The 17,969-nt window shown below is 40.5% G+C and overlaps 1 protein-coding gene across 6 annotated transcripts in view; it reads left to right on the top strand.

Moving 5' to 3' along the window:
* Nucleotides 1–17,969, top strand: part of COL12A1 (collagen type XII alpha 1 chain) — a 170,632-nt gene that overhangs the window by 86,429 nt on the left and 66,234 nt on the right. For all 6 annotated transcript variants that reach the window (XM_061623145.1, XM_061623139.1, XM_061623143.1 and 3 more), the window contains 10 exons: nucleotides 451–580; nucleotides 2,807–2,946; nucleotides 4,227–4,356; nucleotides 5,208–5,350; nucleotides 7,415–7,544; nucleotides 9,174–9,316; nucleotides 12,506–12,635; nucleotides 14,050–14,169; nucleotides 15,279–15,425; nucleotides 15,794–15,910. In XM_061623145.1, coding sequence (XP_061479129.1) covers nucleotides 451–580; nucleotides 2,807–2,946; nucleotides 4,227–4,356; nucleotides 5,208–5,350; nucleotides 7,415–7,544; nucleotides 9,174–9,316; nucleotides 12,506–12,635; nucleotides 14,050–14,169; nucleotides 15,279–15,425; nucleotides 15,794–15,910 — 1,330 coding nt within the window. The remainder of the gene's footprint in view (nucleotides 1–450; nucleotides 581–2,806; nucleotides 2,947–4,226; nucleotides 4,357–5,207; nucleotides 5,351–7,414; nucleotides 7,545–9,173; nucleotides 9,317–12,505; nucleotides 12,636–14,049; nucleotides 14,170–15,278; nucleotides 15,426–15,793; nucleotides 15,911–17,969) is intronic.

The raw sequence follows: 17,969 nt of genomic DNA, 5'->3' as shown, positions 1-17,969 counted from the left end.
AACATAGAACTTTGGAGCAAATGAATATTTGAGCATTGAGATCACAGGAATTGTGGGAATCATCATGCTTTGCTGTTCCAATAATGCCAAGATTAATTTTCTTTGGAAAGCAAAATTGCCCTTAAATGCCCTTCAGTTGTAGGGTGGGGTCTGGGAGAATTGTACACAGTAAGTTACTATCTTTCTTATTTCTACATATGTAGAAATAAGAAAGATAGTCCATATAGACTTTGTCATATTAAAAACAATTCAGAATTTAATATTTGATTCTTGGGTCTAATAAATGACTTAAGTAGAGCTAGTATTTTTTTCTTCAAAACGGCAGATTATATTGTCTGGCCCATAACTAGAAAACAGAAACCTGTAATATATACAAGATGTATTATTTCAGCATCTCTGTAATCTAGCTCCCTGCTCCTTCAATTTACATTTCATTCCATTGTATTCTAGACCACAGTAGGAGTGAGGCAGAACAGTGTTGTACTCCAGAAGCTGCAACCTGATACTCCTTACAGTGTTACCGTTTCATCCATATATGCAGATGGTGAAGGAGGACAGATGACAGGCAGTGGCAAAACCAGTAAGTAAAGCTACTTTGGTTTTCTGATTTGTGAAGAGTTATGCAAGAGAAATGTTAAATCACTTATGAAGTCAGCAGGTTTTGAGTTTCTTTTGTTCAAGTCCCCACAGACATTTCTTTGTGTCCATCCCCATTTAAAAAGAAAAGAAACTTGTTCTAAAAGTGAACACATCTTCATTTTAGATAGGTAATTCTTAGCTCATAAGTTTGGAGGGGGCTTATCTTTTTTTGTTTCTTTGTGTCTACGTGAGATAGACTTTCCAGATGTGTATTTTATTGCATGAGCATTGCACAATTCTCATCTGCGGTGCAGCCTTCCAGACTTCTTTCTTCAAGGCACAGCTTTTGTCATGGGGTCCCAAAACAAGTACATTCATTGCAGTTTGGAGTGCTAAATGCATTCACACAATTGTCATGGAAACCTGTTGGCCAGTAACCTTGCTGTAATAGGTGACAGAGTTCTCACCTCAATCTTATTTTTGTATTACTTATGGAGAGGATGAATGTCCCCCTGAGCTGTGTCACTCAGACTGGGAACACTCATGGACCATGTTAAAGCCAATGAAAGAATCAACAAATACGCTCCAGCAATATATTTTATTTCACTGTCTGGAAGGACCCTTAGTGCCAACATTCTGTGACTGGTTATTTTGGATCTTTATTATTGTTTTTAGTGTTTTGTTGCTTGTTTGCCCTGGGCTTTTTCTGGGAATAAGGGTGGGATATAAATTTATAAAATAAGTAATAAATAAACATATTGTTCATTGGATTTCACCCAAAGATAATAAATTCTAGATTAGAATATTGTTTATTGCACTCAGTTTGTGTACGTATTCTTCAAAAACAATGCTTTTGATTCACTGTCACAATTATCTTTTGAAATTTTCAAATGTTGAAACATTCTGAATTAAATCCGACATGGTTGACATTGTTCACTAGAGTAAGAAAGATGAGTTTTATTAAGATAAATTTCACTTCATGGTTATCTAGAACAGAAACAACTTTTTCTTAACAGTGGTAGAGATGTGAACACATATGCTAGCCCAAAGAGTTGAAGGCAACATTGGAGGGATAGTTTAAGAGTGTAATAAAGGGCACTATATTGTTGAGAGTAGGGAAGAATGTTAGTTTCATTTTAACTCTGTCTCTCCACTATGGCATCTCATTCTGCCCCTTGGGACTCTCCTTAAGCTATTCCCTCTCCCCAGGCCATGTTTCTCACTGGCCCTGCTCCATGCCTTCCTCAAATGTTTTTGCCTGGCTGGAATGTGTCCTTGAACAATGATAATGCCTCTTGTTTGCCTGCACGGAGGGTCAGAGATATGTGTGTGCATAGAACCCTCTGATTTTTGCATGGCTAGAATGTAGCATATTGTACAAAAGTAAGAGTCTTATCCATTATTCTGCCTGCTTTTGCGTGTGGTCTGAAAAAAGTTCCCCATCCCTGCATTTTGGAGTCAGATCTATATTTTAACTTAACAAGAGCCTTGACATGTAGTTTAGGCTAAAAGAATATTGCCAGTCCCTGTTCCCTACTTATTGTTGATGGTTGTGGGCGCCTTTGCTCCAATCCTTGAAAGTGAGGTCATGAGACAAGTGGAAACTCATTTATGCTGACTGTTGGGGGTGGAAGGGCCAGAGAGCTGTCAAAACAGCTGCTCTTTCCTTCCCAAGCCTCCATGTGAGGAGGAGGAGGAGGAAGAGGAGCAGCAGCAGCAGCAGCAGCAAACTGCATTCCCTGAAACAACTTTGTTGAGCATGTTTTCAAATATTAATTTCCTTTGTATTAGAAAGCACTGGGGGCTTAGGTTGTCTGTGTAATAATCAGTTTGTTTACAAGTGAACAGCTGGAGTAAATATTGCAGAGGTTCAAAGGCCATAGCAGAGTCATAGAATCATAGAGTTGGAACAGATCTCCAAGGTCATCTAGTCCAACCCCAAGGCAATGCAGGAAATCCACTACTACAGCATCCCTGAGAAGTGGCTTTATAGCAGCATCAGTCCAGTTTCCCACACCCAGGCTGTCCTCTTTTTCAGCCCTCTTCATGCTCAGCAGGGCAGTGCAGCTTCATCTTAACACTTGTTTGTAAGCCACAACAGTGGTCTTTGGACACAGGGCTGCTTAATTATCCATCAACATTTCTTGTCACTGAACCAGACTAGATATAGTAACTTTGCACAATGATAACATTTTCAGAGCCTAACAGTGCATTCTGTGTATTTCAGAACCTCTCAACACTGTAAAGAACCTCAGAGTTTATGAACCAACTACCAGCACACTGAATGTTCGATGGGATCATGCTGAAGGGAATCCTCGTCAGTACAAGTTATTTTATGCACCAGTGGCAGGAGGTGTAGATGAACTGGTATGTATGTATGTATGTATGTATGTATGTATTTTACGTCTGTATACCTCATACCTGCTCAGAACTTGCTTCTGTTTTTTGCTAGAGGTGGCTACATCATTGGTTGGGGCAGCACTTAGGGCTGATCTGTCCCTTCAGAAAACGCACATGGTGCATCCCTCTTGGGGCTATACTACTTGAAAGTACAAGTGACAAATTCATATTTTTGAATACTGCTGTATGAGCAAAGAAAACTGGCAAGTCAAGGAGCAGGCTAGGGTACAATCCTTCTTGTTGAGACCTGGCTAGGCAGATGAAAACAGGCAATGCCCCTTTTCCTGCATGCCAGATGCGGCTTGCTGGAGCGGACAGGGCTGCTGTGCTAGCTTCCCAATGGGTGGGTCACTATTGCTTACTGGAAAGAAGAGGGGGAGGGGGGAGGTGTCAGGGAGGTCAGTGTAGGTGCAGACATGCTGAGAGGAGTGCTAGATATGTTCTGCTGGTGCATTTGTACCATGCCAACCTCCCCACTGCCTCACCCCTCCCACTCTCTCTCCCAGTAAGCAAGTGTGACCTACCTGCTCGGAAGCAAGATAGTGGCACTGCCTCACCCTGCTAGCTGCTTCTCCTGCATATAGAAATGGCATAATTCTAGAAATTCTAGGAATGCTCCTTTGAACATGAAGATCAGCCCTTATATGGTGGGAAAATATTCTAATAGAACCATTTTGATTAGGCTTCATCTTGAGTTATGTTCTGGACACTGCACTTTAAGAAGGATGCAGACAAACTGGAACAGGTTCAGAAGAGGGCAGCAAGGATGATCAGGGGACTAAAAACAAAGCCCTATGAGGAGAGACTGAAAGAACTGGGCATGTTTAGTCTTGAGAAGAGAAGACTGAGGGGAGATATGATAGCACTCTTCAAGTACTTGAAAGGTTGTCACACAGAGGAAGGCCCGGATCTCTTCTTGATCGTCCCAGAGTACAGAACACGGAATAATGGGCTCAAGTTGCAGGAAGCCAGATTTTGATTGAACATCAGGAAAAACTACCTGTTAGAGAGCGGTACATCAATGGAACCAATTACCTAGAGAGGTGGTGGGCACTCCAACACTGGAGGCCTTCAAGAGACAGCTGGACAGCCACCTGTCGGGTATGCTTTAATTTGGATTCCTGCATTGAGCAGGGGATTGGACTCCATGGCCTTATAGGCCCCTTCCAACTCTATGATTCTATGATTAATTTGTCACATGACTGATTTTCCCTCTACCTTTTTAAAAAAAAATTTAAACCCAACAGGCAACTGTCCCAGGGAATACAAATTATGCTGTTCTAAGAAATCTCCAGCCTGATACACAATATAAAGTAACTGTGATTCCTGTTTACCCAGAAGGAGATGGAGGGCGCATGTCTCATACTGGGAAAACTTGTAAGTAAAATTACATTGTTTCTTCTTCTTCTTCCTCCTCCTCCTCCTCCCCATCATCATATCATCAGCAGCAGCAGCATGAAATATTGGGTCTTTGGGCCACAATGCAGTGCTGAGCTAGGTGCATGTAAAGCCATTGATTTTCATTAGCTGAGTTAACTACACCTTATTAGGCCATTGTACAGATAGCTGAGACCAACCCTTTAGAGCCCCTTTTGTGCATATTGCCCTCTGTTGGCAGGGATGCATGGGATAGCATTCTCTGGTTCTCCTATGCTGAGTACAACGAGAACATGAACACTGATCCTTCTGAGTGATAATGGAACTGCCACTATGTTATGAGCTTTCAGTGCAATTTTAGGCATGTCTAATTAGAAGTAAGCCCCACTGTCAGTGGAGGGTGCTCTCAGATTAAATGTCTATAGGATTTTAATCTTCTATGTGCCAGCTCTATCCATGTATAATTGCAAGTAAGGGCAACTTTATTTAATGAAACTTATTTCCAAGTAACTACACATAGGACTGCATAGAAAATTACACTACAGTAGGGTCATATACTATAGTAGGGATGGGAAACCTCTGGCCCTTCAAATGTTGCTGGAGTAAACCTCTCATCATCCCTTAAACACTAGCCATACTGGCTGGAACTGATAGAATTTGGAGTCAAACAACATCTGGAGGGCCACTGGTTCCCCACTTCTGTGCAGTAACATACTTGGCATAGTCAAGTCCTGCACATTGTTCTCATCAGACTTTTGCCCCCAAGCAATTTTATATCCACTCTGTGCTGCTCTCTGACTCTAAGGAGTTATTATTTTGTCCAAAATTAACTTACTTTATTTTTGATTCAGTGGTGAGAGGAGCGCCAGGAAACATCCAAGTTTACAACCCAACAACAAACAGCCTTAATGTCCAATGGGAACCTGCACCAGGGCCAGTGCAGCAATACAGAGTTGTCTATGCTCCATTGGTTGGCACACGGCCATCAGAATCTGTAAGTAATTTAACCTCCTGGGTCTTTCCTTATATGAATTCTTGGGGATAAATGCTTCCCACAATGATTTCTGTCTGGTGAAAGAAAAGCAACCCCTGTCCTATTCCATCCTACCGTTCTGAACATCATTTTATATTTGCTCTACATATTTTAATTTAGCAGTAAACATCAGCAGAACAAAATTAGAGTATGTCATTGTTAAATGCAAGGCCAGGGTTATTTGCTGGAAGGAAGGGCGGGGTACAAACAAACAAACAAATAAATTAAATTACTAAACAGCCAGTTCTGTTTTCAGCCCTTGCTGAAAGTCAGCTTATTATGGGAAGTAAACCAATATGGCCAACTGATAGGTCCCTCAGATGACTGCTTGGCTGCACACCAAGCTATAATGTACACTGAATTTGCAGCATGGCCTGGGGTAATTTCCTCTTACATGAATTGGTGGTTAAAGAACACATTTTCACATATAAAATATTTGTACATTTTTGTCACGCATCTCACTCTTACAATATCAATGTACAGGTACTTAATGTTGAGCAGACACTCTGTCACATAGCCTTCCCCAGCCTCGTGCCCCCAGATGTTGTTGGACTACAGCTCCTACAATCCCTGAACATTGGCCATGCTAGCTGGAGCTGATGGAAATGGGAGTCCAAAACATCAGTAGGATATCATGTTGGGGACGTCTGCAAGATTTAGTATCCCAAGACAACTTCACAAATTATAGTAGCCTTGTAAAGGTTGGTTAGAAATTCTTGTGAATGATGGTGGATCCATGCAAGAGTGTGTGAAAGCAGCTTACTGATTGGATTGGCTAGAAATGTGAAGGCCTAGAAAAAATCAGAATTTTTTCCCCCCAAATCCTTTTTTGTTTTTTAAAATTGGGGGGGACTGGAAAAAATATGAAAAAACATTGGATTGGATTTGGTGGAGAGTATGCGTGGGGGAACCCATGGCCCTCCAGATGGCCCTGGGTTACAGCTCCCCTCATCCCTGACCACTGGCCATCCTGGCTGGGGCTGATGAGAGGCAGAATCCAGCAACATCTAGAGGGCTGCAGGCTCCCCCATTCCTGGTGCAGAGTGTCTCTGACCTATGTCACTGGCTTCCAAGAATGTACAGCACATGTACACTTTCCATGTGTGAAAGAACTAAATTAAAGAGGATGTCACCTCCATGGATTACTTCTGCTGAATGGAAGTGTTTTTAGCAGCTTCCACGTGGCTGCTGTAACATGAGGAACAACTTACAGATTGTATTGTAGAAGCCAAAGAGCTATATTTAGTGGGTAAATATCATTACTAATACAAATCCAGAATACACACAACCATCGAGCATAGAAAAAAGAGGTACAGCTTATGATGATTAGAATCTCTGGTCTGCCATTGAATATAGTGTGTGTGTGGGGGGGAAGCTACACCCATTCATGTACCATATTATAAGCAGTTTGGGTTGTTTGATCCAGGGGCTTACCTCTGAATAGGGATGTAATCAATGGTAAGAAATCTTCTATATGTCTCTTAGACCTGAATTGTTCCAGCAGAGTTACTTTCAGAGCTGACATCAGCACCTGGCATCTTCAGGCAGCTGCCTGCACCTCAGTGCCCTGGCAGGGCCTACTGCTGATGCTGGCCATGCCTCCACCCTGCACCAAGTGGCTGGGTCTGAAAGGCATCTGCCATTTGAATTACCCACAATGACCCCAACACAGTGGTGCTCTGGGGCATTGTGGGCAATTAAATGGCAAGCAGATCACAGTGATCCCTGTTAACTGCTGTCAGCGGCCAGCAAGAAAGCCCACTGGCAACCAGAGGGAACTTTACCAGGTGGCCATCTCCAAAGTGTCCTTAGTTAATTTAGTCAGAATAATAGAAGAATAAAGAGAAGGAGATTAAAAAAACCCTTCTCTGTTCCTTTCAGAAATTACCGAAAAAAGAAAAGGCAATTCAAGTGCAAGGAAATAGAGGAAGAGGGTGAAGAGTGCAAGAAGCTTTCTTCTCACACTGTTAAGATTAGGGTTTTTTTTAAATGTCATTTTAAACTTCAGTATTGCTTTCTTTCTAGGTTGTGGTACCAGGCAACACCCGCAATATTCTGCTAGAGCGTCTGAGTCCTGACACTCCCTATTCTGTAAGTGTTAGCGCTTTATATGCTGATGGAGAAGGAAATCCAAGTTCTGGACAGAGAAGGACATGTAAGCAGAAGATACATGTTTTATTGCTAAGCTATATTTGTGTGCTGTGAATTACCCCCATCCAAGATCTGCCACTGCTCATCAGTTGTCACTTTTCCATCTTAGACATTACTTGCAGATCATCAGTCACTATTTCCCTTTTCATGACTGTGGAATGAAGAATGCATGTGAGAGCAGGGATGTCAGCTCTGCATCCCTCTGCATGGAGAGAGCCCTCCATATATTCTAAAATATTGGTGTGCATGCATGTGTGAAGCCTGCCACTCTTTGAATACATGAGAAGGGCTTATGTCAAGAATGTTCTGAGGATATAGTTGAGACAACTCATTTATTTATTTATTATTTATTAAATTTATATCCCGCCCTTCCTCCCAGTAGGAGCCCAGGGCGGCAAACAAAAACACTAAAAACTCTCTAAAAATCATAAAAACAGACTTTAAAGTTGTAATATGGATTCAACAAGCTGTATCTAATTTATATTTTTCTTGGTTTAAGCCTATACTTTAATTAAAGCTGCAAGCCTCAAGGTGGGATAGATTGGTTTAATACTATCATTAAATCATATAAATCAGGAGTGGGGAACCTTTGGCCCTTCAGATGATACTGAACTACAGTAGGGCCCCTCTTTTCAGTGGTCTGCTTTCCGGCATTCTGCTAATACGGCGGCTTTCAATTAGAGTAAGACCCCACTCATACAGCGCTTGTTCCGCTTTTACGGCATTTTTTGGGCGTCGGGCACCATTCTATTGAATGAGTTCCGCTTTTCAGTGGGTTTCGCTTTTAGGCGGGGGTCTAGAACATAACCTGCCGTATGAGTGGGGCCCTACTGTACAACTCTAGCAAGCATGGCCAATGGCCATGTTGTACTTCAGCAACATCTGGAGGGCCAAAGGTTCCCCACACCTGATATAAATCAACACTTACAGTATATCTCTTACTGCTGGATTTTTAATATGTGTGTGTGTGAGATCACTCTGTCACTATTTCTTGTAAAACAGATTAATATGTGCAGAATTTGCTGCTGGGAGAAGAGTATAAAATTACATATTTTATTTGGACTTGTGTGTGTGTATGATTGTGCAAAATTTGGTGAATGTTGTTGACATTCATATATAAATGTCCAGAAAGGCAGTGACACAGTGGTGTATGCTGAGGTCACACAAATTTGATTGATAGCATTCATTTGTGTATGTGTGAAAACTCGATGTTCATGAATTTGTCTCCAAATGTCAGTTTTAACATGTGTGGGTCCAAATTCACCTTTTGGTTGATGCAAAGTTATCACAAGACTATTCGAAGTTAAAATAATAAATATCACTTGGCTATAAAGTACAGATAACAAGTCACACCTAGCCAATAGATTGTAGTCTCCAATTCTGTCTGTATATTTCCTTTTTTTATTTCTCTACCATTGGCCCCAACATTTCCAGAATCGACACATGCAAATTAAGATATTAGGGTCAGCTAATGGGTCTCATTGAGCTTTGTTAGGGAGCTCAGTCTGTGTATTTCGTGGCAGCAGCCTGTTGAAACAACTTTTGAAAGATACTGCAGGGCACCATACTGTAGGAGGGCTACTTTCTGGACCTTTATTGTCTAAATTCCACCTCATTTTTTTTCTTATTTTAGTGCCTCGCAGTGGGCCCAGGAACATAAGAGTCTTTGACCCTACTACAGATAGCCTTTCTGTTCAGTGGGACCATGCTGATGGGCCTGTGCAGCAATACAGAATCATATATTCTCCCACTGTTGGAGACCCCATAGATGAATATGTAAGTGTTCTAATGAAGATGTGTTAGAAATATATTACTGTTTATTTACTTCTGTTTCAGCTTCAGAGAAGGTCCCATTTATCAGGGTTTCTGCATGTTCACATTTCTAATGAACTATTTTGTTTTTGTTTTTAAGCTTGTATTTTCTTGTCTCACAGTTGTAATGGAAAATGTCACATTACCTTTTTGCCATTTGCATAGTTAAAATATAGGTATATACAACCATCCAAACCAATGGATATATAAGATGGTGTGCAGACAAAAGCTGTTTGGAGCCTTGGAGGCAGTGTTGTGTTTTACCCTCAGCGTACATAGTCTTTTTTTTTTAATCAAAGGAAGAGCTCTGATCAAACCAATTTGGCAAGCTTTAGTAATGCTGCAAACTGTTTCAAAGAAAAGACAAAATCAGTCTCCTGAAATATGACTGCTATGCATACATCTTGTGAGGTCCTGTTGGAAACTTTAGAACTATTTTAAGGGAGTTTAGTACAGGGGTGGGCTTGTGGGATCTACTTTGTCTTTATTAAAGCCCCAAGATCTACCAACCAGAGCCATCTGCAAAAGACATACATTCAGAATTACAGAATCCTGAGCCCCAGGAATTTGTTTTGAGTACCAGAACTGAGCTCAGAGTCCTTCCACAGAAAATCAATTCCTGATTACTGTGTCCCCCAGCTATCTTAATTTCAGCAGTGTAATATAGCAGGGGAGGGTCATTTTGTTTTTCTTGTTGCTACTACTAAATGAGGAGAGTCAGAAATCCTTGCTGAGCTACACTCAACAGTCTACTTTTTGGCTGCATAAGCACTCACATAATTCATGTTTTTTTTAAAAAAGACAAAATAATATATGGCTGCCTGCTCACTCACAGTGAAGCTACCCATTTAAAGAAAATTACCCCCCCCAAAAAATGTTCTTTTTTGGATGGAGTACACTCCCCCTCTCTAAATATTTTCTCAAAATATTCCTAGAAAAATAAATGCACAGATTTCTTATGCTGCCGCAGTGCTCCCCTTTTTCCTTTGGTATTTTTTGTATAGGTACCAAACCACTGAATTGGAGCTAGTGCTACCATAGCAGAAAGTGGTAAATTTTATCCTAAGCAACATATGTCTGTACAGATCTGACAGTAGCTAAGTATAATCTGGGTTTCCTTTGGTAATTTTTAACTGGGTTTAAAAACACATTCCTTTTTGGGGGGAGATATATATTTCTGTGAACCTATTTTATCCAGTTGAAGAGATCAGTAGTACAGGCAGCGAACAGTTAATTGCCATCTGTGTTTAATGACCATCACATTTCTGTCTGTTATATGTATCAGTGACGTTAGCTGACTATGTCTTTAATTTTTTATTTTATTTCTGGAGTTCTGCCAAAGTTTCTGCAATTTGCATCCAAACTTCCTTCTCCTTATTTGGCAGATTAACTTTCTGCCTGCAGAATTCTCTTAGAGTGCATAACATAGCCAAATTATTTTCCCATAGGGAGGGTGATGGCATAACTTCTCCTGACTTCTGTGGAAACATTGTTCAGCCCATAAAAACACCTCATAATTGGTCATGATTGTTACTTATTTCTGAATGATGATATATCTTTCTACATCTCGGCACTTTGCTAAAAACACATTGTACTGAAAATGGTGTTCATGAAATGTAAAATGGTTCTCTCCATTTCATTATGGGAATTACACTTACTTTGGCATAAAAGAAATTAATGATAGATCTGCCCAGAACTGTGAAGAAATAAAGATGAATTATCCAGATGACAATGTAACCATTACACTTAAATATTATTATTTGCAAAAGGTTTCTACAATTCTCAACTTTTCTGAAGCTATATCTAGTTTCTTCCATGGCTGGCTCTGGCTTACACACCTGAATCAAATGTACATCTAGTTTAGTTCTAGGAAAGAAGGTGCAGATCTAGGAAAGTGGTCTGTACATGGAAATCAACTTCATTAGTTGGTTCACATCTATTTCACCTCTGCATGGTCTTTCCGCCTTTATTCTGGTGAATATGCATATCAGTTGTAAGTCATATTCCTGATTTTCTGTACAATCCTGTTGTTTCAATCATTTTTTTCCACATAAATGAAGCATCTGTAGTTATATATATTGGAGGGTCACTGCACCATCCAAAGGAGTTTCTTTTTGTCTCCCTCTGCTTTCTAGCAGCTGCTGTTTTGTCTCCAATTCCTTCTGTAAATACACATGTACAAACAGTAGTATTTCCCCACCCCTACCCCATACACACTTTGTCCACATAGACAAATATTGGTTTTTTCTCCCACACCCACAAAGAAGACTAATGAGACACAAACATTGGAATAATGGTTGTACGGTATGTATTAATATAAGAATTTGAAGGAATTAAGTGAATTCAAAAGTATGGGCAGGTGAGGATTTTAACTAATTCTGGTAGGGATGCATCCCCCAGACTGCTGGGCATATGCTACAGCAGCTGGCTGTGGCTCCCCAGCAAAGGATTGGGAAGAAATTACTCCCTCCTTACTCATCCCCTCCAGAGTCAACTTTGATGAAGGGAGAGATAAGGGCAAACCTGCCCCCAATTCAAGAGTGGGAACAACATTCCTAGAAAGTATGGTTTTTGGTTTCCTGGATGTGCCCTGGACATATTTGGCAATATACTTGAATCTTGCCAGATGCAGCTCTTAAAAAAATCCAAGGGGTAACACACATCACCTTACCCATATTACAATGGTATTTTAAAAATATAAATATCATTAATTAATATCCTATCTATTCTGTAGACTCTAGGCAGCCTACATTGATTGGGCCAAAATTATCTGAAAATGATTTTTTTTTAATGCATAGGTTTGGATCCAGAGTTTCCCTTCATTTATGATCCTGCAGAAGCTTCTGCTGGTGAGGGGCTGGTAGTGATAGAAGTGATTTTCTCCAGTTTTCCCTTTACCCTGTGCCACCTTCCACACTCCACACTGGAGGAACCCTCCCAACCCTCTGCACAAGTTGCTCCATAATCTACCCCTTCCACCAGCAGGAGTGTCTCAAGAGTGCAACCCTGCCGATGGGAACTTTGGACCCCATGCCATTGAGTAAAAGTATATCTGCTTGTCCGTTGTTGTTTTTAACACTCCAAGTTGTACTACTACAGCTTTGAGCAGTTTATAGTACTACAGTGTTTACCTGATTTCCCCTTATGTTCTAGACTATGGTACCTGGTAGAAGAAATAATGTGTTGCTACAGCCTTTGCAGCCAGATACACCCTACAAAATTACAATTGTGGCAGTTTATGAAGATGGAGAAGGTGGACAATTGACAGGAAATGGAAAAACAGGTACATTTGCAAACAACTGAGGTGGAAATGGTCCTTAACAACAAGAGCAATAATGTCTAACAACCAAAATCAGAGTTAAGGGGGAAAGTGTATACAAAAATACAGAGTTCTTTATTCCAATAAAATAAAATAATGATCATGTATACAAACTTATTATCAGATTTTATTATTAACAATTTATTGTCAATCTTTTGTAGGCCAAATCCTGTTCAGTATATTTCAATGTATGTCAATTGCATTTCAACACAAAGGTCTTCATCAGTGGCTAAACATAAGAGCAGAGAAACTAAACATGACAAATAATTTTTTAAAAAAATAGAGAGAGAGCAGTTGTCAGGAGAAAGTAGTTAGCAGGACAAGAATTTATCAGACACAGTGTGCAGGCCACAACTCTAATGCAGTTAACACTCCAACAACTTCCAGAACCAAATGCAGCCTTTATGCACTAATTTCTGAAAGCCCTAGTACCAGTGATGATGAGCAGCTCCTTAAAGGGACAGTGCTCTTGCTTGGAGACTAACACTTGTATGGTATTCTGTGGTTTTTTGGGGTGGTGGAGTGGTTGGGTAGTATTTAATAGAAAAAAAGACTAAATGTATGTGGCATCCTGGAGGAGGGAGTTTCTAAAGCGTTGTGGGGAGGAATGTTCAGACACAAGAATGCTCTTGTGGACTGGACTGCAGCACTTACGCCATTTGGTCAGGTTTCTCCCTAGGCTAATCTGCTCTAGTCTAGGCTGTTGGTTCAGGGCCATGTAGAACTTGTAACATCGTGTTTTTAGGTCAGTATTGGAATGTGGACAGATATGGTTCTACCATCTGCTCTGTGTTGATGTAGGAATGGCTGGAAGGAGCAATACAGTCCTCCACAAGCCTTCTTTTCAGAACAAGCCCAATCTGTCCTGTGCTGAGGTTGTTGTTCTTTTAAGTTCAGTGATTAAGAAGCAGTGGTGGATAAGATGCTGTCATGGCTGATATGCGCCAAACCTTCATTTGAGGTCCTTTCTCAGTGTTCCTCAAATGTCTGATAGCTGAAGTATCTTTTTTCTGAATTAAGTCACATTTACACCTGAAATAATTTATTGTTAAGATGCCTCCCCTGGAGGAGGACGGTTCTTTAATTTTCCATGTAGGGAAAGGTTAAATGACCCAGATTTGCATTATCCATCTTCCTGTGTGAATTCTTTGAGCTTCCAGGTTCTTTGTTATTTGTTTTGTTTGCTTGCTTATTTCTCAAGGCACACCACTTGGGAACTACAGTATTTTCCTGGGCCCTTTATGAACACCTTGAGTTATTCAACCACTGGCACTGGACCTCCCTTCATCAGCTAGGAACCTAGTCTGATAGACATCATACAGACATAAACCTAAATTTATTTTTTCTCTGTTTTAACTTTATAATCCTTTTTTGTCAGTTGGACTACTTTCTCCTCGGAACATACGCATTTCAGATGAATGGTACACACGGTTCAGAGTTGCCTGGGACCCTGCACCATCTCCTGTTCTTGGGTACAAAATTGTGTACAAACCTGTAGGTAAGGCTGGGAATAGTGAGCTTAAGGTATACAAGTACTGTATACATTTAGTATTGTTTAATGTCAGTTTGTTTCAAGACCCTGGACTCCTTTGGGAGGAAAGGCAGGATACAGATGCTATTTTACTGTGCATGCATTGATATGAATGTGAAAGTGAGTCCTCTGCCAGAGCCCTTTGAGAACTCAAGCCAGTGAGAGTAGACAGTTCTAGGAGTAGCTGGCATGCTGGTTCTGTTATGCAGAACTGCCCTCCCAACACTGGGGTCATTGTGGCAGTAAGGTCAGGGCTTTGCAGGTGTACCAGTGGAGCCAATCCTTGGATGGGCTAATGGTCTGACTTGGTATAAACTAGCATCTTGGAGTCCTATTCAATAGGAGTACTAACTTGCAACCCACAGAAGACATCTGCCCCCCAACAGATTTTGAGGCCTGCCAATAGTTTGACTGTAAAAAGTTTTTTTAAAAAAACTGTTCTACTCTGATGTCCCCAAGGCTTCCCAGCTATACTGCTGAGATGTTTCTGTCTCCTGTCTCCCTGCCCTGCCCTTCAAATATTGGGTACCTCTGTTTCAGTTTACTTCATAAAAGTGCTTCTTACCTTCTGGTGTGGTGCTGTTTTAAGAAGGAGTTAGTGCTGAGGAAACTGGAGCTAAAAAACTATCCTGCAGTAGTGACCATTGGTAAGATTCCTTCCTGTTTCTGAACATTAAGACCTACTTAAGATGGTGCTGAACCAGAGGGAGAAGATGTACCTTTATAAGGGAAATGGAGGGCTTCTCTCCCCATCACAGAATTGGGCAGGAAAGACCTCCTGTTCCTCTGCAGGTTGGCAGAAGAGCAGGATGAGGCTGTCTAAATGTGTATGTATGTGTGATGAGTGTGTGGTCTGTGTGTATATGCATGCTATACATGTCGTGTGTGTGTGCGTGTATAGATGGATGCTTGTATGCAAGGGAGTGGGCATTGGCTTTTAGCAACAGGAGCAGTTAGCATGCAGTCATCAGAGGATTGACAAACCCTTAGTGCAACTCTCAGGCTAAAATGTTTAGCCATCCTGGCTATACAAGATTGCAAATGAAAATTCCTTATTTCATTCCTTTTCTTTTAAGGTACTGATGCGCCTATGGAGGTATTTGTTGGAGAGGTGACTTCATATACGTTGAGCAATCTGTCTCCTAGTACTTCCTATGATGTAAATGTTTATGCTCAGTATGATTCTGGACTCAGTGTACCACTGGTTGATCAAGGCACTACATGTAAGACAAAGTGTTCTGTGTTTTTTATTATATATCAACACAAAGGACTATCTTTTGATGTAGAAACTCTTCTGGGCTAGTAAGTGTGACAAAAAAAGCAAATATTAGCACTCCTATGGCATCCATTTTGTAATGGTGCCCACAACAGTAATGCATTTGGTTGAATGTGAATGAACCTATAAGGCCTGAGTTTGGAGAAATGTACAACATTGTACCTAAATAGTGCTTTCCCTTACTTGAATTTTAAAAATGTCACAATCATTATCTCATGACCAGTGTTGATTTTTAAAATAATTTGTCATAATTTCATAGTTTATGTTTAGTTTTTCTTATGTAGTTCATGGAACTTTTTCTTTTAATCTTTGTAGTGTACTTAAATGTGACTGACCTAAAAAGTTATAATGTGGGATGGGACACTTTCTGCATCAGATGGGCAGCTCATCGGTCAGCTTCTTCTTACAGATTAAAGCTTAATCCAGCTGATGGTAAATATATATTGGATTTTGCATTACATTTTGTAATGTAATACATCTACATCTAATATGAAGGCTGTAACGTGTTTCTGTCCAAATCTTGAACAGCAAGGCCTCTCCCTTCAACATGTCTCCTACAGACCACTAGTGCCATTTCTCAAACTTTTCATGCTTTTTCCTTGTATTCCCAGGTTGGTGTTAGTGGTTTGTGGTGGAGAGCAGGGAAATAAATAAATTCTGCATAATAAAATTAAATGCATTACCTATTAATTCTGTTAAGTATTATGAAAACATTAGGTAGAAGAACTGCAAACACCACCATATTCTCAAGTATTCCTGGTTGGCATGTTTATTTTTTTTTTATGGATCTGCCTGAAACAGACTAGACATGATTGTAGTGCCCAGCAGACTAACAGTAAAATATCTGCAGATGTCTCAAATGCTCTTAACCTTTCTAGAGAATGCACAGTTATTAGGAAATGCATCCTGTTTTAGAACTTTCCTATTGCATTGGTTAGATGAAAGGATACTTAGCATATCCCTTTGCTCCTTCCTCTGGAAATGGATAGCTCTGACGGGTAGGTTGTGTTCCTGACTAGGGATGTAGCAGATGATCTGATTAGAGCTCTTGATCAGTGAAGGACTGGAGGCAGCAGAAGGTTTGTGTTCCTCCCACTGGCCGAGAGCTCCAATCATATTATCTACTTCTGGAAAAATACAGATTCTTTGTTGAGCCTCTGAGCTCTTAAATTATGGGTTCCATTTATTTCCTTTCTATATTACCTAGATTTCCTCTATGCTGTTTGCTCTATTTGAAGTTCTGAGGTTGAGATTATGATTTTAGGTTTACCTAGACTGGGAGGGGAGAGGATTTAGCTTTTGCAAGCCCCTGTTTTTTGAAAGATAACCCACATTTTGGACAAATACCCATACCTCTCCATAAAACAATGCCGTTGTTTCATTGCACATAGAAAGTGTTATGTTTCTCTGTGTCCCTCATTTCAACATACTTTGTCCCAGATTTGACATCATTTAAATACTCTTTGGGCTCATCTATATGGTAGTTTAGTGTGTGTTTGGTGCTACTCGCATCTCCTTTTAATTTGCATGGTTCACATGACGTTACTGGCAAACGGAGGCTATCAAACAGTTGTCCCCCTGTAAATCTGTACTAACCCAATCCTCTGATAATATGAAAAGGGATGGAGAAACCATCTCAACTGCACTGCACTCCTCTTTGTAGGCACTTTGCTCAGATGCTTTTAGGTGGGTGTGTCAACCATTCCCCTCCCATGCCCACTCCCCCTCCTCCCTTCGTTCATTTTGTTTCCTGAGGGGTGAGATGGAACTTGCAGCTGCTCAGCAACAATCAGCCCCTATCTAATGTGATTGATCCCAGTGTAAATAGAAAACAGTGTGTTTGGAGCTGGAATTGAGCCCTTACTGAGGATGGTGCAAATTGAAAATGGAGGTTAAAAAAGGTGTATTTTACATGAACTAATGCTTCCGTGTGGATAAGCCCTATGTTCCTCGTGGTATAGCTCAGTAGTTGAGCAGTATGGATAACATTTTTCCCATTATTATACATCCCCCTCCTGTTTGTTGCAGAATATGAATATATAATTTTGTAACAGTTACTCCCACAGTGTCTCTGCTACAAAACCAGAAAAGTTATTTTATTCCCATTAAGAAACTCTTGGGCAGATCAAAGAAGGGGTTGAACTTAAATCTCCAGCATCACAAGCAAGCATGTTGCCTGCTAAGCATTCTTCTTCTCTGCTGTTTTGGAGACCAGTTGTTCCACACCTTTCCCCTTTCATATCCTGGTACCGCTATGCACATGCCTGCAACCCAGATGCTTTAAACCTTTTCCCAAGAGCTCTAGAAGCTAAGGACAACACTCCATTGAAGCAAATCTTATGTACTTTCGTTTTCTGCTTTCTAATATTAATTGAACACCTGCAGTGCCTTGCAGAAGTAATCAGACCCCTGACCAATGTTCTCATATTACTGAATTACAAATGGTACATTGCAATTTCATTCTGTATGATATTTTATGTTGAAACACTGA

The sequence above is a fragment of the Rhineura floridana genome, chromosome 4 (genome assembly GCF_030035675.1).
Source record: "Rhineura floridana isolate rRhiFlo1 chromosome 4, rRhiFlo1.hap2, whole genome shotgun sequence".
Classification (NCBI taxonomy): domain Eukaryota; kingdom Metazoa; phylum Chordata; class Lepidosauria; order Squamata; family Rhineuridae; genus Rhineura; species Rhineura floridana.
The sequence above is the reverse complement of the archived record's forward strand: the minus strand, read 5'-3'. Positions and strand labels throughout refer to the sequence as shown.